The sequence below is a fragment of the Empidonax traillii genome, unplaced genomic scaffold, assembly GCF_003031625.1.
Source record: "Empidonax traillii isolate 1590-97213 ecotype Southwest subspecies unplaced genomic scaffold, ASM303162v1 scaffold12:size2584012, whole genome shotgun sequence".
NCBI lineage: Eukaryota > Metazoa > Chordata > Aves > Passeriformes > Tyrannidae > Empidonax > Empidonax traillii.
In genome coordinates this window covers 1,668,505-1,682,321 of record NW_020955205.1, presented here as the reverse complement: position 1 = coordinate 1,682,321, position 13,817 = coordinate 1,668,505, and the positions used below count along the sequence as shown (strand labels likewise).

The following is a 13,817-nucleotide window of genomic DNA, read 5'->3' as shown; positions in this document are numbered from 1 at the left end:
AGTCCACACCATCTCCCATCACCCTCCTGGTCCATTGCCCCCTATGTCCCTCATTATCCCCCATCACCCCCATCAGCACCCTCGTCTCTCCCATCATCCCCTGTCCTGCCCTGCAACCCTCCATCCCCCTCATCGCCCCCCAACGTACCCTCTCTCACCTCTTCTCCCCTGTGGCCGTCATTACCTCCTATCTCCCTCCCTTTCTCGGGTCCCCTTATCACCTGCATCCCCCCCACACCCCTCAACACCTCCATCCTCTCCATTGCTCCCCTTCACCCCCCTGACCCCTGTTAAGGCTGGACAAGGGACTGAGCAGCTGAGCAGCTGCCCACCTTACCCCCTGCACTGCTCAGTAGGTTCCAGAGATAACGCTCTCCTGTTGCCCACCGTAGATCAGGGAAAAGCTCAAAAAGGGACAATTTGGACACTTTGTTGGGTTTTTCACCTCCACGGATCCCATATCATCCCTGTTGTCCCCCTGGGGCTGCCCCAGACTGGGGGGGAGGGAAGGAAGCACCTCCCTTGTGCACCCCATGTCACCCAAAAAATCTGTAATTAGACTGAGCAGCTTTAATACCTGGTGTGGTTGTTAATTAATTAATTAGTCCCAGAGCAGCGGCTGGGGGTGCCCGGCTTCCCTGGCACTGCCATGCGTGTGCAGCTGTGTGAGTGTGCAAGCATGTGCTGTGTGGCACATGGGTGTGCAAGGGTGCTGTGTGTGTGCTAGTCTACACAAGCACGTGCATGTATGTTCAAGCACGTGGCTTGGTGTGTGTGCAAGTGTGTGCAAGCACATACATGTGGTGCAAGCATGCATGTGTGGCAGCCAGAGAGCACACATGAGTGAGAGTACAGGTAAGGACATACGCAGGCACATGCAGCTGCAGGCCCATGTGTGAGCCTGTGCAATGGCCGGGGGGACATTTGCACGTGTGTGCAAGTGTGCATATCTGTGCGTGTACAGCAATGTATGTGCTTGTAAGGACCCATAGGCACATGTGTGCAAGCGTGTACATGAGTGCACGTGTGTGTGCAAGGAGCCAAGTGCACGTGTGCAAGTGTGTGCATGTGTGTGCAAGTGTGTCAGTGCACGTGGGCAGCTGCCTATGTGGATGTGTGTACAAGAGTGTCAACAGTTGTATGTCTGCAAGGACCCACATGCATGTGTGTGCACGTACATGAGTGCACACATGTGCAAGGGCCCATATGGATGTGTGTGCATGTGCACGTGTGTGTGCAAGCATGTACCTGAATGCACAGCTGTTCAAAGGCCCATGTGTGCAATCATGTGCACGTGTGTGCAAAGGCCTGTTTGCATGTGTGTGCAAGCATGTGCATGTGTTTACAAGCACACAATGCACACGTTTACAAGCACACACAGGATGCGCACATGATGAACACACGTGTTTACAAGCACACGATGCACACACAACGTGCATACGTGTTTAAAAGCACACATGATGAACATGTTTACAAGCAACACATGATGCACACACATTTACAAGTACACAAATGCACACGCGTTTACAAGGACACACAGGATGCAGACATGATGAACACAAGCAGGTGTTTACAAGCACGCACACAATGCACACACAACACACATGCATGTTTACAAGCACACACATGATGCACACACGTGTTTACAAGCAGACACATGCCTGCGTGTCCCAATAAACCCCCCTGGCCTGTGCCAGCGCCCACGGGTGGGTTGGGACGCTGGGAGCACAATCCTGCCGGAATCCGGGGGCTCGGCGGCTGCTCCTCGCCGCCGCTTGGGTTTATTTTTAAACCCGTTGGCCCCGAGTGATTCACACACTGCCTGTTCCCTGTTCCTGCTCCCCGGCAAGTTTTACGCGACCAAAATAGATGTTCTGGAAGGAACGGACCACCCGGCGATGCCGCGGCGGGGAGAGCGGGGTGCTCCCGGGATCCCGGCCCTTCCCAGGGTGGGAATGTCACAGAGCCACTCCCAGGATGGTGGTTTTGGGGGCATTCTGGTGCAGACACCCTGGAAAATGGGACCATTTTGGTGTGTGCTGCTTAACCTGGATCACAATACCAGGCTCCAGTGGAAGGCGTGGGGTTGGGGGTCCCCCATGGAGCATCCCAGGCCCTGTGGGCTCTCACACCTGGCTGTGGGTGAAAGGGAGTCTGGCAAGGCAGGGGGACAAGTGGGATGAGGGCAGGGAGCCGGGATGGGGTGGTGAAGAGCCTCTCTGCACACACAGAGCAATGCCTGGGGAGCAGAGCATTGTCCCTGGGAACAGAGCATCCCCCTTGGGAACACAGTACCCTTCCCAGGGCCAGGGCCATCCTTCCCCCACCCTCACCAGCAGCAGCTCCCTGTGGTGACCAAAGCACCTGACCAAGGTACCACTTCACACCATGCTGGGAGAAGAAAAGAGGGAAACAATCCAACTTTCAAAAATAGGAAGCAGTAGTTACTGTTAATCCACTATTTTTAATTTAAATTTCAACCATAAAAGGTTTCCAGCCATAACAGAGGATCTCGCTCCGTTAAGACCAAGAGACATACAATAGTTCCAGCCAGCCAGGATTTCTCTCGTAGATTCCCTTCTTTCAGCTGAACACCGTTTCCAGCACGGCAACCCCAACCACCAGAGGACAACAATCACACCTGTCCCAGTTCTATGGGACAGCAGCATCGCTGTTTTTTTTCTCCAAGGAAAACACCATCCAAAGAAACCCCTCTGGATGGAGGACACCTAGAGCTGAGCTCCTTACCCTGAAGACAACAGAGCAGGAGGACGATGGGTCAGTTGGCCAAATCCTGAACAGAGGTGACAGTCTGAAAGGCTGAGCAGTGACTCCACAATATCCATGCTCCCCTCAGCAGGTTTGCAAGGGCTCCTTGGAGAGGCTCCAGGGTGTCATCTGCTGAGGAGAAGCCAGAGGAGATGGCAGCAGCCAGGCCTTGGGGCAGCAGAGGTGGTGGTTTGCAGGCCAACATCCTGCCTGGACATTGGAGAGAGAAGGGACAAGGACAGGAACCCAGAGCACAGCGTGACTGCAGAAGCAAACCCTGTGACAGTAGTAGAGACTAAGCACAGTTTATCCAGCTGAGCAGGCACCCTGCAAGCTCAGGAACTGCCAGGAAGATGCTCCTCCACTGGCATCTCTGGAGCAAGCCCTAACGTCTCCTGCTAACAATAACCCTTGCACAGTCTCCCAAGCCCCAGCTGAGCAGGAAAAGGCACCTTTTTCCTCTTTGGGGTCATTTATTTATAGATTTAAAGAAATAAAAATAGAAAGAGAGGCGAGAGTGCACACCAAGGCAAAAAACTGTTCATTGCAACAAAGCCAAAGCAGAATGTGGGGTAGGAAGAGGTCCCTTTGCCAAGGCAGCAGCTTTTGAGGGGTGGAAATCATTCCTCCTGTGTGTACAGTGACCGAGGGCAGCAGGGCTCTCCCTTCAGACCTCACCAAACTCATTTTCACAGTATCCTACGTAGAGAGGCTGCGCCTGGACACCACGCCTGGGAAAAGAACAAAAAGATGGCATCAGGGAGAGGGCACAGGCAGAGCCTACCACCGGGTTTCAGGGGTTCCAGGAGAGCAGGGTGGCCCAGGTGCCCAGTTTCAGGTGTGAAAAGGAAGGAGAAGATTTTCATCCTGCGCTTATAGCCTGTTTTTGCTCACGCGTGGGAGCACATGGTGAGGACAGGTTTCCTGGGGAAGCTGGTGCTGCAGAAGGGGTGGCAATAGCTGACAGGCCCCCTCCTTCCTCAGCACAAAGCCCTCTCCTCACCAGAGCCACCAGCCCACGCTGGCAGCAGGGGCCTGTCTTTCAGCACTGCACAAAGCAAGCTCTGCCCACGCAGCAGCAGGAGGAAAACCAGGGCTTTCCATAAGAGCGAGGGTCATTTTGCAGCAGGGAAAGCCCTACACCCTCCCTGCCCTTCCCAGGCCAGTGCCCAGAGGGGGTGGCAGCCGTGCCAGGACAGTTACCCCAGCAGTGCACAGCGGAACTCCGACAGCCGGGCATAGGCATCGTCCATGTCCCTGACGGTGCTGTTGCTCCACAGCCTCTCAGCTACGGCCCCAGCTCTCGGCCTTGAGGATGAGGGACAAACAGTCAGGTCAGGGGGAGCTCAAAAGCTTCTCACACAACACCCTGAGCTCCCAAACACTTTCTTGACCCGTGTCCTTCTACACACAAAGGCTTCTGTGTACGCAGAGATCCACTCCTGACACGTGGATCAGGAGTGGACAAGGGTGACAGGACAAACCAGTGTTAAACACGTCCTGGTTGCAGCAGCAGGCTGTACAGGGCGTGTTACAGCATCACAAACCCTCATTTCAGCCTCATGAAGCTGTTACCAGCACACAGGTGCTGCAGGAGACAGGGACAGGCACCACACACAGACCAAACCCACGAGTTCAGCATGTGATGCTCAGTGGCGAAGGAAAGGGACTTGAGCCCAGCCTGATGTGATCCAAGTGACCTCCCCATGGCCTCTCTTACCAGAGCCTGGGGGTCAGGTTGGTGACATCCACGTATTCACCCCACATACAGGCCTCGCCACCGATCACCAGGGCCTTCTGCTCAGGGCTGCCTGCGGAGGGACAGCACCCCGGTGATGCATTAGCCAGACATCCAGCCCTGGCACCACCTCCGAGTGCCAGTCAGCTGACAAACGGGGAGGGGACACACAGGACACACCTTTGAAGTCCAAGGGCTCCACCTTGTAGGCTTCCATCCAGTCCTGCCCATAGGAGATGCGGTTGAGGTACCAGGGTGAGGAGAGCAGGGCATGGTAGCCAGCCCTGGTGACATTGGCCATCTCCTCCGCGTACCGCATGAGTGCATTATCCTTCCACACGTGGATGATGGTGTCGGGCCTCACCTGAGCACAGGTGAACAACATGCAGGGCATCAGCATGGTGACAAGAGCATCACCTGCCCCTGCAACCAGAGTGCCCTGACCCATCCACACCCCCAAAGGGAAACTGAGGCAGACTTGGGCTGGGCTTGATTTTTGAGCCACCTCCCATCTGGTTTGCAGGAGCAAAAGAGGGAGGAATAAGGCCATTTGCAGGGTTAAAACCTGCCTCTTGCAGGTGCACACACAAGAACCTGGAAGGAAGAGAGCGTTGGCAGCAGTGTGTACTCAAAACAATCAGGAGAGCACCTCACTGACAGCACCATCTGAGGATCAACTCCAGATCCGCAACAGAGGAACCCCCACCAGCCCCAGTACAGCCCCCCCCAGGGCACCCCAGTGTCTGACTGGGGTGTTGACACTGTTCACCCCAGCACAGGTAGCTCTCACCTCCACGTCGTTGTCAAAGACTTCCTGCCAGACGATATAACCTTTGCCGAGGGAAGAGACAATTTCCAGAAGCCTGGAGAGAAAAAAGTACTGAGTTTTTGGAGATCCCAATGACCCTCTCTCGGGCGGTTACGTACAGCCATAGGAGCAGCACAGATATTCCCAACACCCACAGCTGGATATGAAGGTACTTATGAAGGAGAAAGGAGAGAGCACAATGCATTAGGGGGCTTCTTTCTCTTCAGTCCCAGGCTTTTTTGTGGTCAATCTCCCAATAAAATGCTTCCTTTGGGGTCAGGGAGACATGCCCAATGGGGATGCTCCTGAAAAGGAGATCTGGTGTCCCCAAGACAGCAGACCTTTGTGCTGGTCACACAGCGTAGCTGCAGGCCCCAGATGCCCCTGGTCCTACCTCTGGATGTACAGAGACTCTAATTTCTTGTAATCTTCACCAAAGCCCATCTCCTTCATGAAAGCACGAATTTTTGGATTGGATCTCCTGTGTACCAAAGAGAATAAAAGCATCACAATCTGAACTTTGGAGTAAGGCTAACCTAGGCATTCCCAGAGCTGTGGCTGCACCAGGACCAGCAGCTTCTTACATCCAGCATCACCCTGAGCACAGAAACCCCTTGCACCTCCACTCCACCTGGCCTGGGGGAGCAGGACACCAAAGATCATGACCTAGAAGTGATGGGCTTGGACTCCAGTCCCAGATACTTCACCCCAGCCCCCATCCAGACTGATCTCAGACTCACCAGCACGTAAAATCCACCTCATCCCCACCGAGGTGGAGAAAGGAATCTGGGAACACAGAGCTGACCTCTCGGAACAAACTGGTCACAAACTTGTAGGTGCTGTTAAGGATGGGGTTGATGGGCCCGTAGGTTCCAGAAGGCTCCTGGGCCACATAGCAGGGAGTCAGGAGGCCTGGAGCACCTGGATGATGACAAATGCAGGATGGTGAGGAAGGGTCAAAATGTGGCCATGCCACTGCCTACAACAGCCCTGATCCTCCTCAGCACGGCCCAGGAACTTCCAGGGGACAGGAAAGCAGGGGCAGAAACAGCTCTGGCTGTGACTAGAAGCACAGGGTGAACTCCAGCACAGGCCATGGGATTTGGAAGCAGAATGGAAGAGAAAGACAATGGATGTTTTCCTGGAGCTTCTTGCACTTCCAGACATGGAAGAGGAGACACTTGTAGTCCTTGCAGCAGAGTGCTGTGACAGGAGTGGGACGCAGCTGCGCAGAGTGAGGAAGCTTGGTCAGCTGTACCCCCAGTTAAACACAAGATCCTTGCAATATCCACGATGAATTTTGGCAGAGAAGATGTCCCCAGAAAAACCCCACAATCAATCACTTTGGACACAGGAAGAGGTGCAAATGTTTTTTTTCTTGGACTTTGTTCCAGATGTTTGGGACCATTGGGTCCCAAACAATGGTTTGCTCCTCCTCAAAGCCAGTCTGTGGGACATGGCTCCCCACACCCAGCTTTTAGGATTGAGGTTGTATATCCCACTCCTGCCCCTGGAACAACCCCAACTCTCCTCATAGCAGCAGCAGGCAGGGTCTGCCCCTCACCTGGACCCCAGGAGAGGGTGTGGCCGGGAGTGTCGAACTCTGGGATGACCCTGATGCCACGCAGCCGGGCGTACTCGATCACGGTGTGCACGTCGTTGGCCGTGTACACGTGGGTCATGGCATTGAAGGCTCCCTGGGAACACGGGAATGCTCAGTGCCGTGCTCAGGAGCAGAGGGAGGGATCTGCTCACCTGGGCTGGTACATGGAGACTGGGGAGGGTTACCTTCCTGCTGAGCTCTGGGAATGTCGAGCTCTCATAGGGGAAAGACGGGTCATCCACAATGTGCCAGTGAAACACGTTGAACTTGTTGTAAGCCATGACGTCCTGGGAAGGAACAGAAACAAAGATGAACATGCCCTGTCCCTTCTGAAAGGTCATCCAGCTTGCCACAAGAAGGGTACAAGGTCCCCATGCTCCAAAATGACAAGGCAGAGTTCCTAAATGCTCCCCAGGATCGAAGAAGGATTCAGACATCTCTCTTGAAACACAATGGCACCATGAAGAGCTGCAGAGGGCCTGGAGTACTTCTGCTCACAGTAAAATCCCTGTTCTCCCTACAACTGAGCCAGTGGTGGAGGCCTGGAAGTTTAATTCTGCTTGGGTTGAGCACAGAAGCACCACCCACCTTTGCCAGTGTTTTCCCTCACCTTAGAAACAACCCAGCCTTGGACAGTAAGCTGGATTGCAGGAACCCAAGACATCTCAGTTTCCTTCTTCTACAAAGGGAGCTGAGAAATCACTCACACAAGGCAGCACAAGAAACCCTCAGCGGTCACAGAGGACAGGACATTCAATTAAACCACCTTGTCTCCCAGCACAGGCGCCCTACCAGAGTTTCCAGGATGGCTCTCAGAGGCAGGTAGTGACGAGAGGTGTCCAGCAACACTCCCCGGTGAGGGAAGCGGGGAAAGTCCACAATTTCTGTCTCGTTGATGTAGTACTGCACATGGAAAACATGAGCAACACATGAGCAGGACACTGGGCAAACAGCCCTTAGCGGGAGGCAATCAGGGTCACTGTTGTCCCTGGGGCTGCATGGACAGGGCTGCCCTCACTGCCCAGAGTGCCAGCTGGCCAGAAAGAGCTGCAGCCCTTCTTCACCCACCCAGAGGGCAGAGATTTGGCTGGATCAATGAATCTCCACTCGGCCCTTGGCAAGCCTGTGCCACACTGCTGGTACCCCCTCATCCCGAGCATCCCAGCAACCCGCAGCCTGTCCCCATGGAGGCAGGAGCACTATGGAGAACTGCCTGCCCCCAGGAGATGAGGCCAGGACTCACTGTGCCGTTCTCATCTCTCCCAATGAGCTGGCTGAACGTTTCCAGGCCTGCAGGAAAACCACACACAGACCCTTTCTCAGCTCAGACTCCCCCAAAGGAGCAGAGCTCAATTAACAAAGAAGTCTACGGAAAGAGAGAGGCACAGAGAGACATCCCCACAGGCCTGAGGCAGGGAGAGCGGGAATGCCCCACTGGAAGCACAGCTCACCTCGGAGAGCTCCCCAGATGGCCTCGGCAGAGAGCAGCATGGAGCCCTTGGACACAATCAGCTTATCTGGAACACAGTATCAGGGGCTGTGCTGGCATCAGGCTCCACTGCCACGACAGCCCCAGCACCAGGCAGGGATCAGACACAGCACTGCACCCTGGGATCCCAGAGAATCAAAGTTTGGGTTTCCTTTGCTGTTTTAAACCTCTCCAAACACTACTTTATCAGCACCCTGAGGTAAGTCCCTGCCCCAGTTTCTCAATAACAGAGAAGGGTTGGTGCCTCCCCCAAAGTGGGGGTAACTTGCACAGTGCTATTTCCCAGTGATGGGCACAGAAACAGCCACATTCCCACTCCAGTCACTCCCTCCCACTCCCAACCCCAATACTTACAGCTCTCCTTGGAGTCCAAGTTGGGAAACCCATCACAGTCTGGCATGGAAATGTAGACGAGGAGCTGAGTGCAGGGTGGCCCCCAGGGTGGTTCATTCTCTGCAAACGACATGGATATCAACCCCATCCCAGCTCTTCTCCTTGTTTCCAAGCCCACCACCATCACCCCAGCCCAGCTAGCAGCAGAGGCATGGCAGTACATGGACTCTCAACACACGTGGCAGAAATGAGGATCCCCTCCTACACCCCAAAACAGGCACAGGGATGTTCAGCAGGGGCTAATTTCAACCCAGACAACAAGCACATGAGCTGATCCCAACCTTCTGCATGGGGAAGGTCTGCTAGTGAGGAGACCCCCAGGGAGGCTTCTCAGGGAAGTTTCCCAAGAGAGAAGAGACATCAGAGTACACATCAGATCAGCAGTAGCCCCCAAGGCTTCCTGCACACCAGTCCTGGCTCTAAGCTACAGCCACAACTAGTCAAAGCTTCTCCATGAGGGTAAAGAGCTTCATGTTTCCAAACCCTCTCAGCACTGGGATCAAAGTACAAGCCCAAGAGCTCAGCCCTACCATTTGCAAAGAAACCCTGTAAAAAGGATGCAGAATGAATTAAAGGCAACTGAAAGGTCTTACCCAGAACAGAAAAGCTCCTGACCAACTTCACCTTCAGCAGAGCAGGTCCCAGGTGCAGTGGTTGGACAAATAAACCTGACCACATTCAGACCCTAAAGAGGAGCTCTGGCCATACTTCCAAACTGGATGACAGCTTCCAAGGATGCACAGGCCTGAGTTCTCACTGAAGTCACTCCCTCAACTCCAAAGGGAGGTGTTCAACCTTCTCTGGGACGCATGGGATTATTCCCAGCATTCTGTGGCCAAGAGGAGTGTGGGGCAGCAGGGTGGGACCCCGCTCATCCCAGCCGAGCTCCTACTCCCCCACAGCATTCCTGGGCACAGCCAATGCTCCAAGTGGTCACTAAAAATAAAGAGCTCAGCTTGGAGTGAGCCAAGGCACCAAGCTGACCCCAGGGAGACTGTGGCACTGCCAGCATGCGAGTGAAACCCAGGGAGCCCCTGCTCCACAGCTCACAGGAGCCACAAAGCCCGGATTTCTCCATGAAGGAATGACGAAACCTCTGCGGAGAGAAGGAAAACAGCTCGAAGCTAGCCCTCTGTTTTGAGCTGGTTGCAGACAAGCTGGTAGCCAAGGCAACCTCACAGATGTGCGAGCGGCACAGCAAGACCTGATCCCTCCTCTCGGGAAGGTGGCAGCTCACCAGGAACAGCTGCCCCCAGGCCTGGGGACATGGGAAATACTCATCCTGCTGAGGAGCCTCAATAGAACTGGTCCCACCATCACACACTGCACCTTAACCTGCCCAGAGAGACACTGCCCAACCCAAACACAGCCTCCTTGTCCAAGGAGCAGGCAGAACCAACACCACCACACTCTGAAGGCAACGCAGACAGAAAACAGGCTCTGCCATTTCTTTTCTCTATTAATAAAAATTATTTCCTTTCATCCAGGGTTTCCATTGCCTGTTATTATTAACCACCCATGCAAAAAAAAAGAAAAAAAAAAAAAGCAAAGGGGAAAAAAGGTCTTAAAATAATTTGTGTAGTTTGAGCATCATAAAGCAGGGCGTATGGAAAACGATGAGTGTGAGCTCAATCTCGTGATCACAGTGTTGCTCCAAGTGATTTGATGGTCACATTTCCCCTCTGAGAGGAACAGGAGAGCATGAATAATTAGATCAGCTGTTTTTAGTTCCTAACAGCAAAAGAGAGCCAAGGAGCCTTCTCAGCTCCCAACCCAAAATTTATTTCTACTGCTACTCGCAAGAGTGGAAAATATAAAATAAGCCAAACAGTTCTTCTCTGTTTCAAACCTGCTTTTTTCAAAACACGATGTGCTCAACGAGAAGCTGAGCAGCTTTCAACGCCACCACCCTTCTCTGCTTTGATCAGCAGCAACAGAGTTCACACTGACATTTAAAACACTTGGGAGCAGAGTTACTAGCTCTTTCTGATGAATGAAGCACTTCATATTCCCTGGATATAGCACTTCAGGCTGCAGCAGACCCACGCAGCCACTGAGCATCCGTGCGTGCCGACCCCACAGCCAGGAAATTTCCTGCAGCTCATCCCTGACATGCCATGGGTGCTATCACTAAGGTGTCTGGGTGCAGGAAACCCTTAGAACCTGTCCCAAAGCAAACCCAGGCTCTCCAAGCTTTTGCCTTTCCTCACCTTACCCTATAATTTCAGGATGAATCCAAGAGCTAATCCCTCTCTGGCAGAAAAGCCACACTGCCTCAGGACGTTTAGCAGTTCCACTTTGGCAGAGGAGTTCCATGGCAGGAACACATACTTGGAAGAACACACACGATGCAGCAAGTCTTTCCTCAAGGTAAAGCCTCACAGGAGACACCGAGAGCTGCTAAGAACAGGAAGAGCCAAGACTTACAAGTAACCCTGGAGCAAGAGCGGTTGCAAGACTTGCAGTGGCTCTCCCTGCAGCCACAAGAGAAGGAAGCGAAATGAAGCAATGGGGAGGTGAAACACTGTCCAGAGGTGATAAAAAATGAGGTGGAGGGAACTCTGGAGAGCAAGAGCTTAAACCCTGAAAGGAAATGAAGATAACTAGTGCTCGCTGTGCCAACCGGGTCAGATTTTGTCATTTAGAATTTGTGACACTGCCCTCCACATCCCAACGCACCGCTGCCCTTCGCCACCAGACTCCCCCAAGCCAGCTCGCCGTCACACCCAGCCTCCACCTCCCGCCCCATCAGCCCCCGCCGGACTGAGGGGAGGCAGGTGGACACCCAAACGCCGTGGTTTCACCTCAAAACAAACGCGGGTTTGGGTTTGGTGGGTGTTAAGAATAAACCCACGGAGGAAAGCGTCAGTCCCCACCCCGCCTCACCGGTCGGGCGGGCGAAGAGCAGCGCCCGGTACCGCTGGAAGGCGGAGTCCAACACATCGCAGCCCGGCCCCACGGCCGAGCCGTCCGCGGCGGCGAAGCGGAATTGGCCGGGAGGCAGCGGGCAGCGACCGCCGCCGGGCGGGGAGTGCTGGGCCTGGGGCTGCGGCCACACGGCGCCCGCCGGGCCCGGCAACACCAGCAGCAGCAGCGGCGGGAGCAGCAGCCGCCGCAGCGCCCGCGCCGCCGCCATGTCGCACCCGCAGCCTGAGGGAGGCGGCGGCACCGCCCGACAACGGGGGACGGGCGGCCGCGAAATGGCAGCTCAGGCCCGCCCTCCCGGCCTGGCTCGGCTGCCCCCTCACCCCCACAGCCGCCTCTCGCACCCCACAACCGCCTCTCCCCTTTCAAAGAAATCCCCAAAACCCCTGCAGCTCCTCACCGAGGGTCATTTCACCCTCAGCCCTCAAGGTTTAGAGTCACCCTCCCACCTCCCCCCCATGCGTCCTGCCCTCAGGGAGCCTCAGCAGCCTGATAAGGAGTTTGAGGAGATTAATGATTTAAAACAGGTATTTCACCCATGCTGCTTTCCTAGGCTCACAGAATGATTTGGCTTAGAGGAGATCTTAAAGATCATTTCGTTCCAGCCCCTTACCATGGGCAGGGACACCTTCCACTGGACCAGGTTGCTCCAAGCCCTGGCCAGCCTGGCCTTGGATGCTTCCAGGGATGGAGCAGCCACAGCTTCTCTGGGCAGCCTGTGCCAGGACCTCTCCACCCTAGATCTAACCTAACTAGACTCTCTGTCTGTTGGAAACCAGCATCACTACGTTATGAAGCCGCCTTGGGTTTGGGCATCTTTTGTTGGTGTCGCATATTTTTATGAGCAATACCGGATATAAATCAGCCTTTGCACAGGTTTCCAGGGATACTTTGTATGTGACAGGTGAAATATTCATTGGGCTGCACAAAAAAAGGGGCTTTATCCCATGATGGAGCCTCAGTGAAGTGCTGCAGAGATGCTTTCCATACGGCACTTGGCTTTTCCTAGGAAAGCCTTAACCTCAGATGAACTCTGTTTAATTTTGCCTCCTCTCTCCATCTCTGCTTTCCTCAGCAATCCCCAAGTCAAATAAAGACCTTAAGCCCAGGTCTTACACATCTAATTGCCAGCACAAACCTACACGGGAACCAGCTCCATCAAATTATTAAAAACCTGTTGTCCCAGAAAACTGCAAGCTATCAAGAATGCTGGGAGACGAGCCACAGGCATGGGAGCAAGCAGGAAATTAAACAAATGGTACAAAAGAAAGCATGACAAGGGAGATGGCCGTATCATACAAGAGGAAAAATCACTCTGCTTGAGGAGGACATGACCATAGAAATGTCTGGTGAGGAATTTAAAGCATTGTTCCTCACATGAGCAGTGTAGAGAGAGCGGGATCAACAGGAAAAAAGCATTTTGTAAAAAAAAAAAAAAAAATCAAGGAGCTTATTGTCAAAGGTTAGAAAAGCACCAGCACAAAGTGTGGCACTGATGGTGAAAGGAGAAGAGCTGAGAGGACATGGAAGGGTTCAGTGGGGCTGGAGAGGGATAGAGGGAGGTGCTCTCCAAGGTTGAAGGAGGCTGTGAAGTTCCAGTGAAGGTTTTGGGGGTGACAGGGGGGTGGAAAAGTTGTGGGGAGGCCAGGCAGCAGGAAGAGACTACAGTTAGGTTTGGGTCTAAATGGAATTGAGGGAATTTTATGAGATTAGTGAAAATTAATAGGGGATCTCAAAGAGGGGAAGGCAGAGAGGGGACTAAGGGTCACCTTGAGATAGAGAGACTGGGCTTCAGCAGGACTGGGGCCAAAGAGAGCCAGATGGTGTTGCCATGAGTTTAACACCTACACAGAACTGCATCCTTCTTCTCCAGCCCTGTAGAACAGCAAAGACCACCTGTCTACATAAGGGAATGTGGGCCAGGAACCAAGGACAGGCACAGTATAGGCCAGAGAATAGCCTTAAAAGGTGGGTGTACCCCCACAGCCAGGCAGGAAGAGCACAGGGGTGGCACAGGGAGCAACAGTCCAGGTGTCACCAAGTGAACAAAAGGCGCTAAGTGAAGTGCAAGATCTATCTGGGAATACCTAGA

General features: G+C 53.8%; 1 protein-coding gene across 1 annotated transcript; it reads right to left on the bottom strand.

Annotated features, from left to right (window-relative positions):
- Positions 1-2,446: 2,446 nt before the first annotated feature.
- HEXA (hexosaminidase subunit alpha) lies at positions 2,447-11,951 on the bottom strand. Its single transcript, XM_027889065.1, has 14 exons — positions 11,687-11,951; positions 8,762-8,860; positions 8,370-8,435; positions 8,162-8,208; positions 7,711-7,821; positions 7,104-7,205; positions 6,880-7,012; positions 6,056-6,236; positions 5,710-5,796; positions 5,298-5,370; positions 4,688-4,871; positions 4,490-4,580; positions 3,973-4,077; positions 2,447-3,500 (listed from the first exon to the last, which is right to left on the bottom strand). Exons 1-14 carry the CDS (start codon positions 11,934-11,936, stop codon positions 3,437-3,439), a joined length of 1,593 nt encoding a protein of 530 aa, XP_027744866.1. The 5' UTR covers positions 11,937-11,951; the 3' UTR covers positions 2,447-3,436.
- Positions 11,952-13,817: the final 1,866 nt, after the last annotated feature.